This window comes from Aptenodytes forsteri, unplaced genomic scaffold (genome assembly GCF_000699145.1).
Source record: "Aptenodytes forsteri isolate BGI_AS27 unplaced genomic scaffold, ASM69914v1 Scaffold100, whole genome shotgun sequence".
Taxonomy (NCBI): Eukaryota; Metazoa; Chordata; class Aves; order Sphenisciformes; family Spheniscidae; genus Aptenodytes; species Aptenodytes forsteri.
Genome location: NW_008796216.1, coordinates 1,434,790 through 1,447,153, shown reverse-complemented (window position 1 = coordinate 1,447,153; position 12,364 = coordinate 1,434,790). Strand labels below are relative to the sequence as shown.

At 36.2% G+C, this 12,364-nt stretch overlaps 1 protein-coding gene across 1 annotated transcript in view; it reads left to right on the top strand.

Moving 5' to 3' along the window:
• Positions 1-11,850, top strand: part of FBXO9 (F-box protein 9) — a 20,411-nt gene extending 8,561 nt beyond the window's left edge. Inside the window, exons 6-13 of the mRNA XM_009288558.1 lie at positions 1,548-1,678; positions 4,995-5,109; positions 5,779-5,897; positions 6,192-6,282; positions 7,267-7,362; positions 8,136-8,229; positions 8,989-9,143; positions 10,450-11,850. Coding sequence (XP_009286833.1) covers positions 1,548-1,678; positions 4,995-5,109; positions 5,779-5,897; positions 6,192-6,282; positions 7,267-7,362; positions 8,136-8,229; positions 8,989-9,143; positions 10,450-10,558 — 910 coding nt within the window. The 3' untranslated portion in view covers positions 10,559-11,850. The remainder of the gene's footprint in view (positions 1-1,547; positions 1,679-4,994; positions 5,110-5,778; positions 5,898-6,191; positions 6,283-7,266; positions 7,363-8,135; positions 8,230-8,988; positions 9,144-10,449) is intronic.
• The last annotated feature ends 514 nt before the right edge of the window (positions 11,851-12,364 follow it).

Here is a 12,364-nt window from a genome sequence, read left to right as displayed (position 1 = left end):
AAGTAACAAGCGACAGGATGAGAGGAAACGGCCTCAAGTTGTGCCAGGGGTGGTTTAGATTGGACGTGAGGAAAAATGTCTTTACTGAAAGAGTGGTTAAACATTGGACCAGGCTGCCCAGGGAAGTGATTGAGTCCCCATCCCTGGAGGTATTTAAAAGACGTGTAGATGAGGCGCTTAGGGACATGGTTTAGTGGTGGACTTGGCAGTGCTAGGTTAACGGTTGGACTTGATGATCTTAAGGGTCTTTTCCAACCTAAATGATTCTGTGATTCTGTGAATTTTTATTCAGTTTTGTAAACGTTGCTGCAGTGTCCCCAGCACTACATGACACTGAGGGAAAAACAGCCAGTACTCTTAATTGTTGTTTAAAAGCAGTATTTGTAGAAGTGTGTTTTTTCAAGAGATTCTAGTTGTGGTGTTTTTGTTTTCTGAATTACTGTTGTAGGTGTTTCATACAATCCTGGTGAGAAAAAACAAATTACACAATTATGTTTGAAAAAACAATTTACAGTGTGATCTGTAGGTACTGGGACTGGCCATAATATTCATCAAAATAAAGGAAGGTATGTTCAGTGCAACATCTTACTATAGTCTTAGTTATGACAGGCCCAAACATAATTGTCTTCTCTATAATACTTTAAAACCCATTGATAGGTCTACTAGTTGCTTGCTTATATTCTCAGCTCGTTCTACTAAGCTTGTTTAGATCTTAAGCTTCAAGATCTCTTAGCTAGCTTGTATACCACGTCAGGGGAAAGAAAGTGTTTTGTGATGAGATCAAGGAGAGTTGTGTAGTTTGTGGTTACTTGGTGCAAGCAAGCAGGCACCTATTAAAGGGTCATATTATGAGATAAACTTAAATGTAGATTTTTTTTTTTAATGTGGTAATGTTCTTTTGTCACTTAGTAATCCTTCAAGTTTACTGATGAGTAGCAAGCATATTGTTTCTGTTCTGCTACCTTATTCTTGCTCCTGAAATTTTTTATGTCTCATTATTTACAGAATTGGTAAAAACCAGTTTTCCTAAATAAAGGTTTTCCTTCATTATTTATGAATAAACCCACTGAGGATCACTCTTCAGTGAATAACGCAAGATTAAAAAAAAAATCCTTAATTGTTTTCAGTATCTTACATTGTGACAAGGATTACAAAATACAGCTTTCCATCAATGATAATTTATTTCCTGCATACGGCTTGTCTTAGACAAAGTAAAAGGTGATATTTGTCTTTTCATGGGGTCAAGCAATTCTTCAGTGACTTCACTAAAAACAGTGAACAGTGAACTCTCAAATCCAAAAAGAAACTGGAATTGGAATTAAATGAAAAAAAAAAGTTGTTACTGTCAGCTGGATTCCAGCAAAATCTAAATGAACTTGATAAGATTGCTGTAGTTGTTTTATCGTATGATGAAATGAGATTGCTTTAAAAACATACAGGAAACAACTATACTGACTGAGGGTAAGATAGTGTATTGGTGCCAAGATAAGGACATCTGTTGGTATGTTTTGTCCAATATCACAGTGTTGGCATTCCCCCTTTTCTAGTGTGGAGGATAACAAAGAGGATGACAAAATGGCTGATCTCCTGTCGGATTTCCAGCAGCAGTTAACTCTTCAGGAATCTTCAGTCAAACTTTGTCAGCCTGAGGTTGATGTCAGCCAGACCCATATCTCAGGTATGAGTTAATTTATAGAATTTATAGAGATGGTTCACTCTATTAAAACATTTGTGTCCTTCATTCTAAAGCCACCTTTAAAGAAATGGACACAGTATCTATTTACTTTTATAGTTAGATGCAAAGGAAAAAAGATCATCAACTAGCTAAACAGATCTTTTTCTCCTACATGATTTTGTCTTTATCGCATAAGCTTTTCCACGTAGTACTACTACTAAGAATTTTTCAGGATCAGAGTCATACTTAAAGGTAGCAACTTCTATGAACAGACTTGCTGAAGTAAGTGTATTCCAGTTTTCCTTCCAGTTAACGTTTGAAAAAGTGAAATGTGGGGTTTTTTGTTTTGGTTTGCAAATATTTATTGCAGTTCTTAAGTGCGAATAAGAGACAATTGTTCTGTGAAGAATATGCATCTTTGCATTTCCTGTTTTTTTCTGATTGTGTATCAGATTTTTACAACAAACATGTTTTTAGGTTCAGCAAGACTATATAACAGAGCTAGAAAGGCTTTTGAAGGTTAATGATTTTCAGTGCTTCAGTTCTAGGACAGTCATCCTGAGACTTCCTTATGAGATCTAAATTGTAGAGAGTGTATATAAGCTATCAACTCTCTTAAAATCAGACGCCTCTAAAGCATGTGTGTTTTGCATCCAGAATTATCAGTTGCTCTTGGAAATCTTGGCCTGATCTCCTCTGTTCTGCTCAAGGAAGGAAAATAAAATAAATGTAGCAAGCTGTTCAAGTCAAAACATAAAGAAAACAGGCTTTTTTTTTTTTTTAACAACTGTGGCATTGTACACTTGGGAAAGTATCTTTTCTTTTTTTTGCCAGTAAAGTCAAGATGTTGTAGACATTACTATAAAATGATCTCAGGAGATGTCTCTTTTGAGCAGCAATCTTAGTATCTTTCTAGTTTTATTTTCTGCCTTCCTGCCAGTCCTGTGTTACAGTGTCTTGTTTACCAACTCTTTTATAGCGGAATGAAAACTGTTAAAATCATGATGATCATTCTACACTTCAGAAATTAGTAGGCTGGAAGGGATCCGCCTGGGTCATCACAGTAGTACAATAGTCACAGACCTCGGCAGCCCAAGGAAAACTGCAACAATGTGAAGCAGCGGATTTGGCTGAATTGATTTCTTGTGTTCCATTTTACATTTTATTGACGTTCATAATCTTAGAATAGTGGTTAACCCTTAGTACAGGACAGGATCAGACCTCTGCTATGTAACAGACATACTGAATATGTTTACTTTCCCTCGCTAGTATATGAGCAATTTTTCATGGTAGTTTTTTTTTTTCTTTTACACAAGTAAAGCTTAGGACCAAGATAGCATTCTTCACCACAAATACTGTAATATTTTTCCTACAGAGTGTGCCCAGTATCTGAAGCAAAGTGTCTTAACAATCCCTAGTTTACTAGAAACTTAGAAACATGGATGATAATGTAGATAATCAAAGGCTTTGGCTGACTGATGACTATCAGAATGGAAGATGTATACCTGTTAGCACTAGTAAGAGATTTTTAAGCCTTTGTATCTCGCATTCTCCAAGACACTAAGAGTTCACATACTGAAGAGCTCATAAGTTGCCAGAGACTGTTTTGTACCTTGTAGCAGTAATCTGCACAACTTTTGTTTATACTGGAACATTAATTCAATGGTTGCAAATACTGGCAATATAGCAAATTTATGACTTCTCAATAATAAAACATAGAATTAAGTGAGATTCATGAAACGAGATGTGTGTTAAATGAATACAGAAACTGGTGCCCAGTGAGGTGTGTGTACTTTTTATCATGTTAGTATTCCGAAATGTGAAACTTAAGTTTCATCAGATTTTATAGGGAAAACAGTCTTGTTGGATTTGTGGGAGTGCATCGACACAGTTTTTTAAGAAGCATGTTTTTTCGCTAAAAATCAGAATTCTATTAAATTGCAGTCTCTACCATGGTATTTACAGCTAGTTACTGTTTAATGTACCTTTGTGCTGCTCAGCTATTTTCTCCATTTGATCTCAAAGCACTTATACTGAGTGAAATGATCAAGTCTTAAGTGTATGTGGTGTATGTGTACATACCACTGTATGTGGTATATACAGTTCAAGCCATAGGCTCTGTAAAGCAGCAGTAGTTGAAAATAAATGACTTGTAATTCCTGATGGTATAAGATTAGTAAATAGGATTATACCCAACAGAAACAACAGAGAAAACTTAGGGAGGCAGAAAGTTATTATAAAGAATTATATAGGGCTATTATTATATAGGCAGAAAGTTATTATAAAGAATTATACAGTGCTTTCTCGCTGAAATTTTAAAGCTAGGAAAATTATCATATGATTTTAGTGCTAGTGCTTTGATGAGGATTCTGTCATTATCTTGTATGACATTAGAAAACATCTTTCAACACAACAATGCTGTGTGATACCATTTTCAATCACTGGACCTGTACCACAAAATATAGAGAGATATCATATCAATTCATAGTGCATAGTTTATTCTTAGGACCTCCTATCCAATACTGAACCTGACCTGAGCTTATTTAGCTTGTCATGCAAAAGCAGTATGCTTTGAGGTAATGTTACACACTAGGTCAGTTTGAAGAATCATAGAATTGTAGAATCATTAAGGTTGGAAGAGACCTCTAAGATCATCGAGTCCAACCGTCGACCCAACACCACCATGCCCACTAAACCATGTCCCTAAGTGCCTCATCTACACGTCTTTTAAATACCTCCAGGGATGGGGACTCAACCACTTCCCTGGGCAGCCTGGTCCAACGTTTAACCACTCTTTCAGTAAAGAAATTTTTCCTCACGTCCAATCTAAACCTCCCCTGGCACAACTTGAGGCCATTTCCTCTTGTCCTATCGCTAGTTCCTGGGAGAAGAGATCGACACCCACCTCGCTACAACCTCCTTTCAGGTAGCTGTAGAGCGCGATGAGGTCTCCCCTCAGCCTCCTCTTCTCCAGACTGCTTTGCAGGCACTGTGGATGTACAATGTATATGTGGAATTTTTGGTATAACACCTTACAGTTGCGGATATTTGTAGTCTAAAACTATGTTTTATCCTGTCATCTTACCATAATGCACTTTCAGCTCTTGATTTTTGTTCTTTCGTTACGTGACTTTTTTCTAATGTATAGTGACTTTTTTAATTAAAGATAATTTTTTTGTTCCCTGGCATCTGGCTACAATGGGAAAAAGTAGGATTTTTTATGGGAAGTCAGAACTTCAGTAATGGTCAAACCTGGAATTACAGATAACCTGTTGATTTACAGGTTACCATCTAACAAGGATTTCTTTTCTCTTTGCAGTGTTGCCTATGGAAGTACTAATGTACATTTTCCGATGGGTGGTTTCGAGTGACTTGGACCTAAGATCATTAGAGCAATTATCTCTTGTTTGTCGAGGATTTTACATTTGTGCCAGGTATTGTAGATAAGTTATGTAGAGTGAAGTTTTTCTCTCCTCTAAGGAAGAAAAAAGAGCTTTTTTACACTCAAGCATATGTAAACAGTATGTAGAGGTGGATAATAAATCCATAGAGCAAAATTGCCTGTGTTGGAAAGGTGGCTTTTTTTTTTTTTAGTTTTAGGCTTCTAAATCGTACATGTAGGACTATGTCCTGCTTTTTCTTCTCATGTTATGCTCCTCACAGTGCTAATCAGCTTTTGAATACACCACTAAGTGGTATGTTAGGTAGATGACTTCACTGTAATAAAAAATGTTGCTGAAAGTCTTACTTGCTCTACCTCGTTTGAAAGTCAGAGTTGCAAGGTCTCCAAAATAATGTCTGTTGTGTTGCCATCCTCATATGGCCACACAGAGAAGTGCCAGGCTGCTGCAATGTTGTTGTTCTGTACTTGGCTGAAAATGGCATTGTGTTCTTGAATTTCACTGGGAGGAGGAGGTGGCTTTCAAACGCTCCAAGATTAAGTAAATTAGTCGATGATTTTAAATTATGAGCTGTTGTTGTTCACTAAAGTTTCTTTCAGTTGCATCCAAACTAAATAATGGAGCATGTTACTTCGATATATAAAAGCTAAACAAGGTTTGCAGAAAAGTTTATGGGGTTTGCTTTTTTCTCATTTTCACTAGAGATCCTGAAATCTGGCATCAAGTCTGTTTGAAAATATGGGGCAGGAGCTGCAATAAACTTGTTCCATATGCTTCTTGGAGGGACATGTTTTTGGAAAGGCCTCGCACTCGATTTGATGGTAAGGTGTACTTTTGGAAACAGTTTTGGGTTTTTTACTGCATGTAACCGTGACAGAAGTGATCAGGTGGGTTTGATGTTTATGACATTGTTGTTAGACCTAATGTGAATTTGGGCTTTTGAATCTGTAGAATATCTGTAAAGAGAAGGGAAGAGTGCAAGGGATGAAAATAAAAACTTTCACGTATTTAAGTAACAAAAGTAAACTCAAAAGTTTTAGATTATTGGTTTTTTCATCTTAAATATTTTATGTACTTAGTTTTTGTTTGTATACTTATATCCTCCTTTCCTGTAGGTGTATATATCAGCAAGACAAAATACATACGTCAAGGAGAACAATCTCTTGATGGTTTCTATAGAGCGTGGCACCAAGTGGAATATTACAGGTAGAACTGTAGTACAATGAGTGAGTGAAATGTTTCTCTCTCTTAAGTTCTTTAAATCCAGCCCTTGATATCACAAACATTAATCATTCTGTAAAACTCAAGGGAACTACTACAGTGTGTAAAGCTATGTATATTTTTGGGGAATAGGTCTTGAGAAATAGAATTTATTATGGTAATTAGAGATGGGCTTAGAAACACGTTTCATCCTCAGTTACACCATTTCATGTGGATAAAACTTAAACAGTAACAACAGTAATACTCGTCCACAGATTTCTTTCCCTGAATCAATTCTGCTTTGCATTTCTGATATAATAACTGTTTTCGGCAAAGGGAAAACAAGTGATTATGCGAGAATTGTCTCTTAACTTATTTGTAACCAATTGTAAATAATCAAGAGGCTGGGCTTCCTCAACTTGCTGTAAATACCTTGCCATTTGTTTCCTCAGCCTGTTTTTCTGCTGTTCTTCATCTTGCTGTTCCCAGCATTTATTGTTCCATTCTGCGGTCCCTTCCAAGGCTGGAAACTGTTACTAGAAATCAATGAATCTCATGGCTATTTCTATAGTCTCACAAACATCAGCACAGTATCTGAGTACTGTAAAAATTGATCAGATCCCAGAACCTGAAAAAGTTCATGTGTCATTGTCCATTCTGTACTGATACTGTAATTAAGATTTTGTTGCGTTTGTCTCAATCGATGCTAGGAATGGAGAAGCCTACTTGAGGTCAGTTTTGATTCCAGAGTAGCCTTCTTGCTTTGATTAAAGGTGACAAAACTCCTGAACTTCTGCCCTTTTTCATAACTCTTCATAACTTGATCTTCAAAATTCTCTTTTGATTTCTGATCTCTTTTTTCTGTGTTTTCAAATCCTATTACTTACTAAGTTCTGTATCCTTCTGGGAAACATCCTGTGATTTAAAAAAACCCACAACAGAAAAAGGATATGTTTTCTAGGTTTGTATTCTGTAATTATATTTTTGCAGGTATTTGAGATTCTTTCCAGATGGTCAAGTTATGATGCTAACAACTCCCGAAGATCCTCAATCTATAGTTCCTCGCTTACGGACTAAAAATACAAGGTTACTGAAATAAAATATTTGGCTCTACAGTTTTCATCTTGCTTTTACATGGCAATTTCTGTTTACTTTCGTGTTGGATTCTATATCCTGGCTTAGCAAAGCGAGTAAAAATACAATTTTATTTATATTGTGTTATAGATGTTTATAGTTCTCTTCTGAGAACTACAAAAAATTTTGGTCTTTATGCGAAGATGTCTTTCATTTTAAGGTCCTGATATTGTAATTAGATTTCCTTTGCAGGTAATGTGATTTTTAAACTTTTAAAGGAAGTAGATGAAAGAATACATGCTATTAGCTTGGTGGTTTTAGAATCCTTTTAAAGATACTATTTTGTTACTGACTGCCTTCTCACACTTCCTTCACTGTTTGAAGGAAAGTGAAGATTTTGGTGGGATATGACTAAATTATTGCTTGATTTCTTTTTGATGCTTGCACAAACTTGTTAAAAACACAGAAAATCGTTTGCAACTTCAGAACAGGTTTGAGCTATTCACCAGAAGTCTGAAAGTATTTAGCAGTAGGCTAGGTAGAACTGACTAACTGATCTTTACTGTCCTATCTGGGAAAATTAAAAGCAACCTTCCAAAATGTTTTCATCATTTCATATCATTAATGAGCCTGGTACTTTACTAAATAGAAATAAAAAATAGTTTCCTTGATGATGATATGCAGCCAGTCTTCTTTTCATTGCTGATATTTGTATTATAAGTACATCACTCTTTTGAGACAGAGAATATTTTTATGTCCTTGACACTCTCCTCTTAACCTTCCAGAACGGACGCAATCTTGCTTGGCCATTATCGCCTTTCCCAGGAAACAGACAATCAAACCAAAGTATTTGCTGTAATAATGAAGAAAAAGGAAGAGGTAGGTAGCAAAATAGAATAGAGGAAAAATAGTTTAAGGAGGGGCTTTTTAGTAAGTTTTTTCTCAGACTGAATATTTTAACACCTGAAGATTTGCAATACACCAGAGGATTAAAAAATGAATTTCATTTTTTAAATGGTTTAAAAATAAAATATAAATAAGCATGGTGATTTATCTTATTTTTTCCCCAAATCTGTAATAATCTTTTTATTAAGAGAGATAAATACCTGGTTCACATTTGAGCAAGGGTTCTCCCCCTTAGGCTTAATTGCCATTTGTGGTGCTATTAGGTAGTTTGATAACAAACATTGTTAACAAACAGGAGGGAAGGATGAAGAGGTCATTTTCTGAGATGAGTTTTGACTGTGTGCAGTTATGTTCCACAGCATTAAATAAAACTAAATAAGCAGTATTCATTAATTGAACTCTGAATGATTTGGTCAACTTATTTACATCACAAAATTTTCTGATTAGCAAAGTGTCTGATTAACAAAGAGAAACCTGTGACGTATTAGAAGTGTTACATTACTTTACAGTGAGTTTGCATAGTTTGGGTGGTGTTCTCCATGCTTTTCTTACTTTCTGTGGAAACTTCTTCCATAACTAACATCTAAATTGATGTATTTTCAAGGAATACCAGTGCTTGCTTTTAAGTGTGAAGAGTTTAACAATCTGTCCTCACAGTTACTTAAGCTTCAGGATAACTAGTTGCACAATGTGTTCTTTGTAGGTCGTGAAACTTCTTTTCTTTTTGTGCAGAAACCAATTGACTACCACAAATACAGGTATTTCCGCCGTGTTCCTGCACAAGAAACAGATCACAGTTTTCATGTAGGACTACAGTTGTGCTCCAGTGGGCGCCAGAGGTTCAACAAACTTGTTTGGATACATCATTCTTGTCACATAACTTACAAGTAAGTGCATGGGGAATAAGATCAAAGAAGGATACTTAACCATCGAAACACAGGTGACATTAATATGTCCAGTACTAAGTACAGAAGATGTAAAGACCGTGAGACTTAACGAGGCTTTAACAAAATGTCCTGAAAACAGTAACTGGTCCCAATTTGATATATCGTAATGAACTTTTACTTTAAGAAATCCCAAGATTTTAGTAACTTTTTGTAATGGTATGGGAAGTTTCCTAAGTAGTAGAACTGCAGTATTTTAGCCATTTAAAGGATTTATGCACAGTGTTTGAATGATTTCAGAACTGAATCAGGATGTGGAAAACATATAATCTTTAAGGTATATTTCTTTTCCTCTGTGGATCTGCAAGCTAGAAATGTCTGCACCCGTCATGTAAGAACGGTATAGCTTACAAACGATATAATCCAGCAGTGCAAAATATGGGCATGTGATCAGCTGTTCTGATCACTAACCAGGCAAGAGCCATGGCCGCTGTTCTTGCACCTGAGAGACTAAATTACTGGCAAGTTGGCTGTCCAGATGTTTGGTGTTGGCATTTAGGGTGGATTCAGGCCTTGTCTTCCAGTTGTCTTAATCTCTGTATTCAGTGTTTTTATAGGGACATAGCTCAGCTATTGAGCTGTAAGTATATAAAATCTAGGAAGTAAAGTACTGGTGGTTGGGAGTATAGGTAACTTCCATAAACAGAACAATTGCTTTTATAAAACTTAATATTTTCATACCTAATTTATGAAGAAGTGGCAATATCACAGGCATTCTTTTCAGCATGAAGTTTGTGTACTGCTCAGGTTCTGCTGTACCTCTCAGTATGGTGGTGTCCTTTTGAAACTAGAATAAAGATGAGTATAAAACACAGCTAGGAGGACATATGCTTTTTGTCACTGATGTTCAGAAATACTTGGGTTTCTTCTTTTTAAAGTTTTGTGAACATACAAATTTTTGCTGTCACTCTGTATTCTGAATTCCGGGTTCTATGTGAAACAAATGAAAGGGGATTTTTTACTTCAGTATTAATATGGTGACTTGAGTGACATCCTGCGCTGTTTCAAGTGTTGGAGCTGATAATAAGAATGGAAGGGGAAAGTGGCTTCTTGGATATTAAAATAGAAGTGTATTCTACGTAGTGTGATTCAGCCAACATTCAAATGCTTTCAGAACGAGGCAGTACGAAAGATGCTTACATTCCAGCTGTAGTTTGGTGCACACACTGTACTGTGGAACATGATTGCATTATTGAGGGACTTAAACAGCAACTTGTGTCTAATTTAACTTTTACAATACTCTTTGCAGATCGACTGGTGAGACAGCTGTTACTACTTTCGACATTGACAAAATGTACACCCCTTTGTTCTTTGCACGAGTGAAGAGTTTTACTGCATTTTCAGAAAAGCCGCTCTAAGAAACAGTTTTTCCCTTCAGAACTCTTGCATGAATAAAAGGTTGTAGCTAATGAGCACTTAAGTTATAAATGTGTATATATTTGGAACATTTTAAAATTCTGGGGAATTTTTTGAAGGCAGTATGTTCTATTTGATTACGAATGGCTGGGGTTTGGTTTTGAGATCAAGCTTATGAATATTAAACACCTTTACTTTGTGACAAGAATTTGATAACACAGTTTTGTTGTTTGTTTTGTGGTTTGTTTGTTTTTTTAAACAGATTTTATAAATCAGTCTGCTTAAAATGTGAGTCTTCATCTGCCTGGACACTGGTTTGTCCAAAAGGAATTGTTATAGGAAAATCTCACTGTCCATGGGACAGTGGTCTCTGGTGAAGGCTTGAAATGTGAAGGGGAGAAAGTTGTCTTATATCTGTTAAACTGTGTGACTTAAAAGAACTTCAAATAAATGTTTTCTTTAAATTAAACTTATTTTGTTTGCCTTTAAGATCTGGCATTTTGTCACCATCAACCTTAAGAAAAAACAACCAAGGGCAAGCAAGCATGAAGTATAAAATTTAACCGCAGAGGTACATCCCCACACAATGCAGTGATGTCAGTTGGTCATAAATGTAATTTGATCTTGATAGAAGTTCAGTGGAGCCTGCCTTCTCAACAGGATGGGCATGAAGGGGAGAGGGATACGGTCAGGGAGTTGTTCTCTTGTACCGTAGGACGAGTTTGCAGGGTACGTGGCTCTGCTTGGGAAGTGTCACAGTGCAATGGTGAAATGCTGGTGTGTACTGCTTGTGCACTGGCTAGGTCTGAATGCACAGGTAAGCAGGGCTCACTTGGATGCGATTGTAATGTGTTATAACCCTTCATCTAACCTTGCTACAGATGCTGTGAACCCTTTGAGCATTTGTTGTACTAAGATAAATTTTGAGGCTGCTGTAGATGTTCAGGTGCTGTGTACTGCTAATCATGAAGTGTACCTTGAGGTTTGGTGCAGGTACTGTACGCTGCTTCTCCTGCATATATCGCTTGGGCGTGTACTGCAGACACTGTAATGCCGCTTATTATATATGTATCTTGGATTCTGAAAGAAATGAAGCTTTTTAGTGTAGTTTTTTAAAGCCATTTTGCATAATTTACCTTTGAACATCTCGTTTCAAAATACTGACCTGGACTTGAGGACTAAAATGTGAAAGCTGTGGAAAGAACTATACTTGTTCCATAATTTATAAAGTGTATCTTTGCAAGGAGCTACATGATTAAAAATACATCAATAAATCATGATTTTGAACATGCAATCCCTTGCAATTTCTTATTTTGCCAAGAAATCATTATTTTCTACAGTTAAAGATGATTAGTTAGGAGTCACCATGCATAAACTACATGCTAGGCAAGATTGACAGGTAGAATTAACCTCTTAATGACTTTTTATTATAGTACTTACAGGTTATCTGAGAAAAGTAGAGAAGCTTTCAGGTACATGAGTTCTGAATAAGGATGCGTATATCTGAAACTTCGTGCTTTTTCTAGCTAGTCTAATAAGACCCTGCCCACAACCCTTCTTTGGTTTATGTCCCTAGGCTGCAGTTGCACTATTACTTCATATAACAGAATGTTTAATAAAGCATGTATTGTGTTCTCATTGCTGAAGGGAAAAACGATTGCTTAGAATATCAGCTTGATGTTTTGAAATATTGCCAAGTTTGTAAACAGGGAAAGATGTAAGTTACCTACACTTTTGTTGAGGGTGAAAGATAAAGATCTGACTCTGCCTGCTGAGAAATGTCAAAAGTTTTTGTCACAAGAATCAGA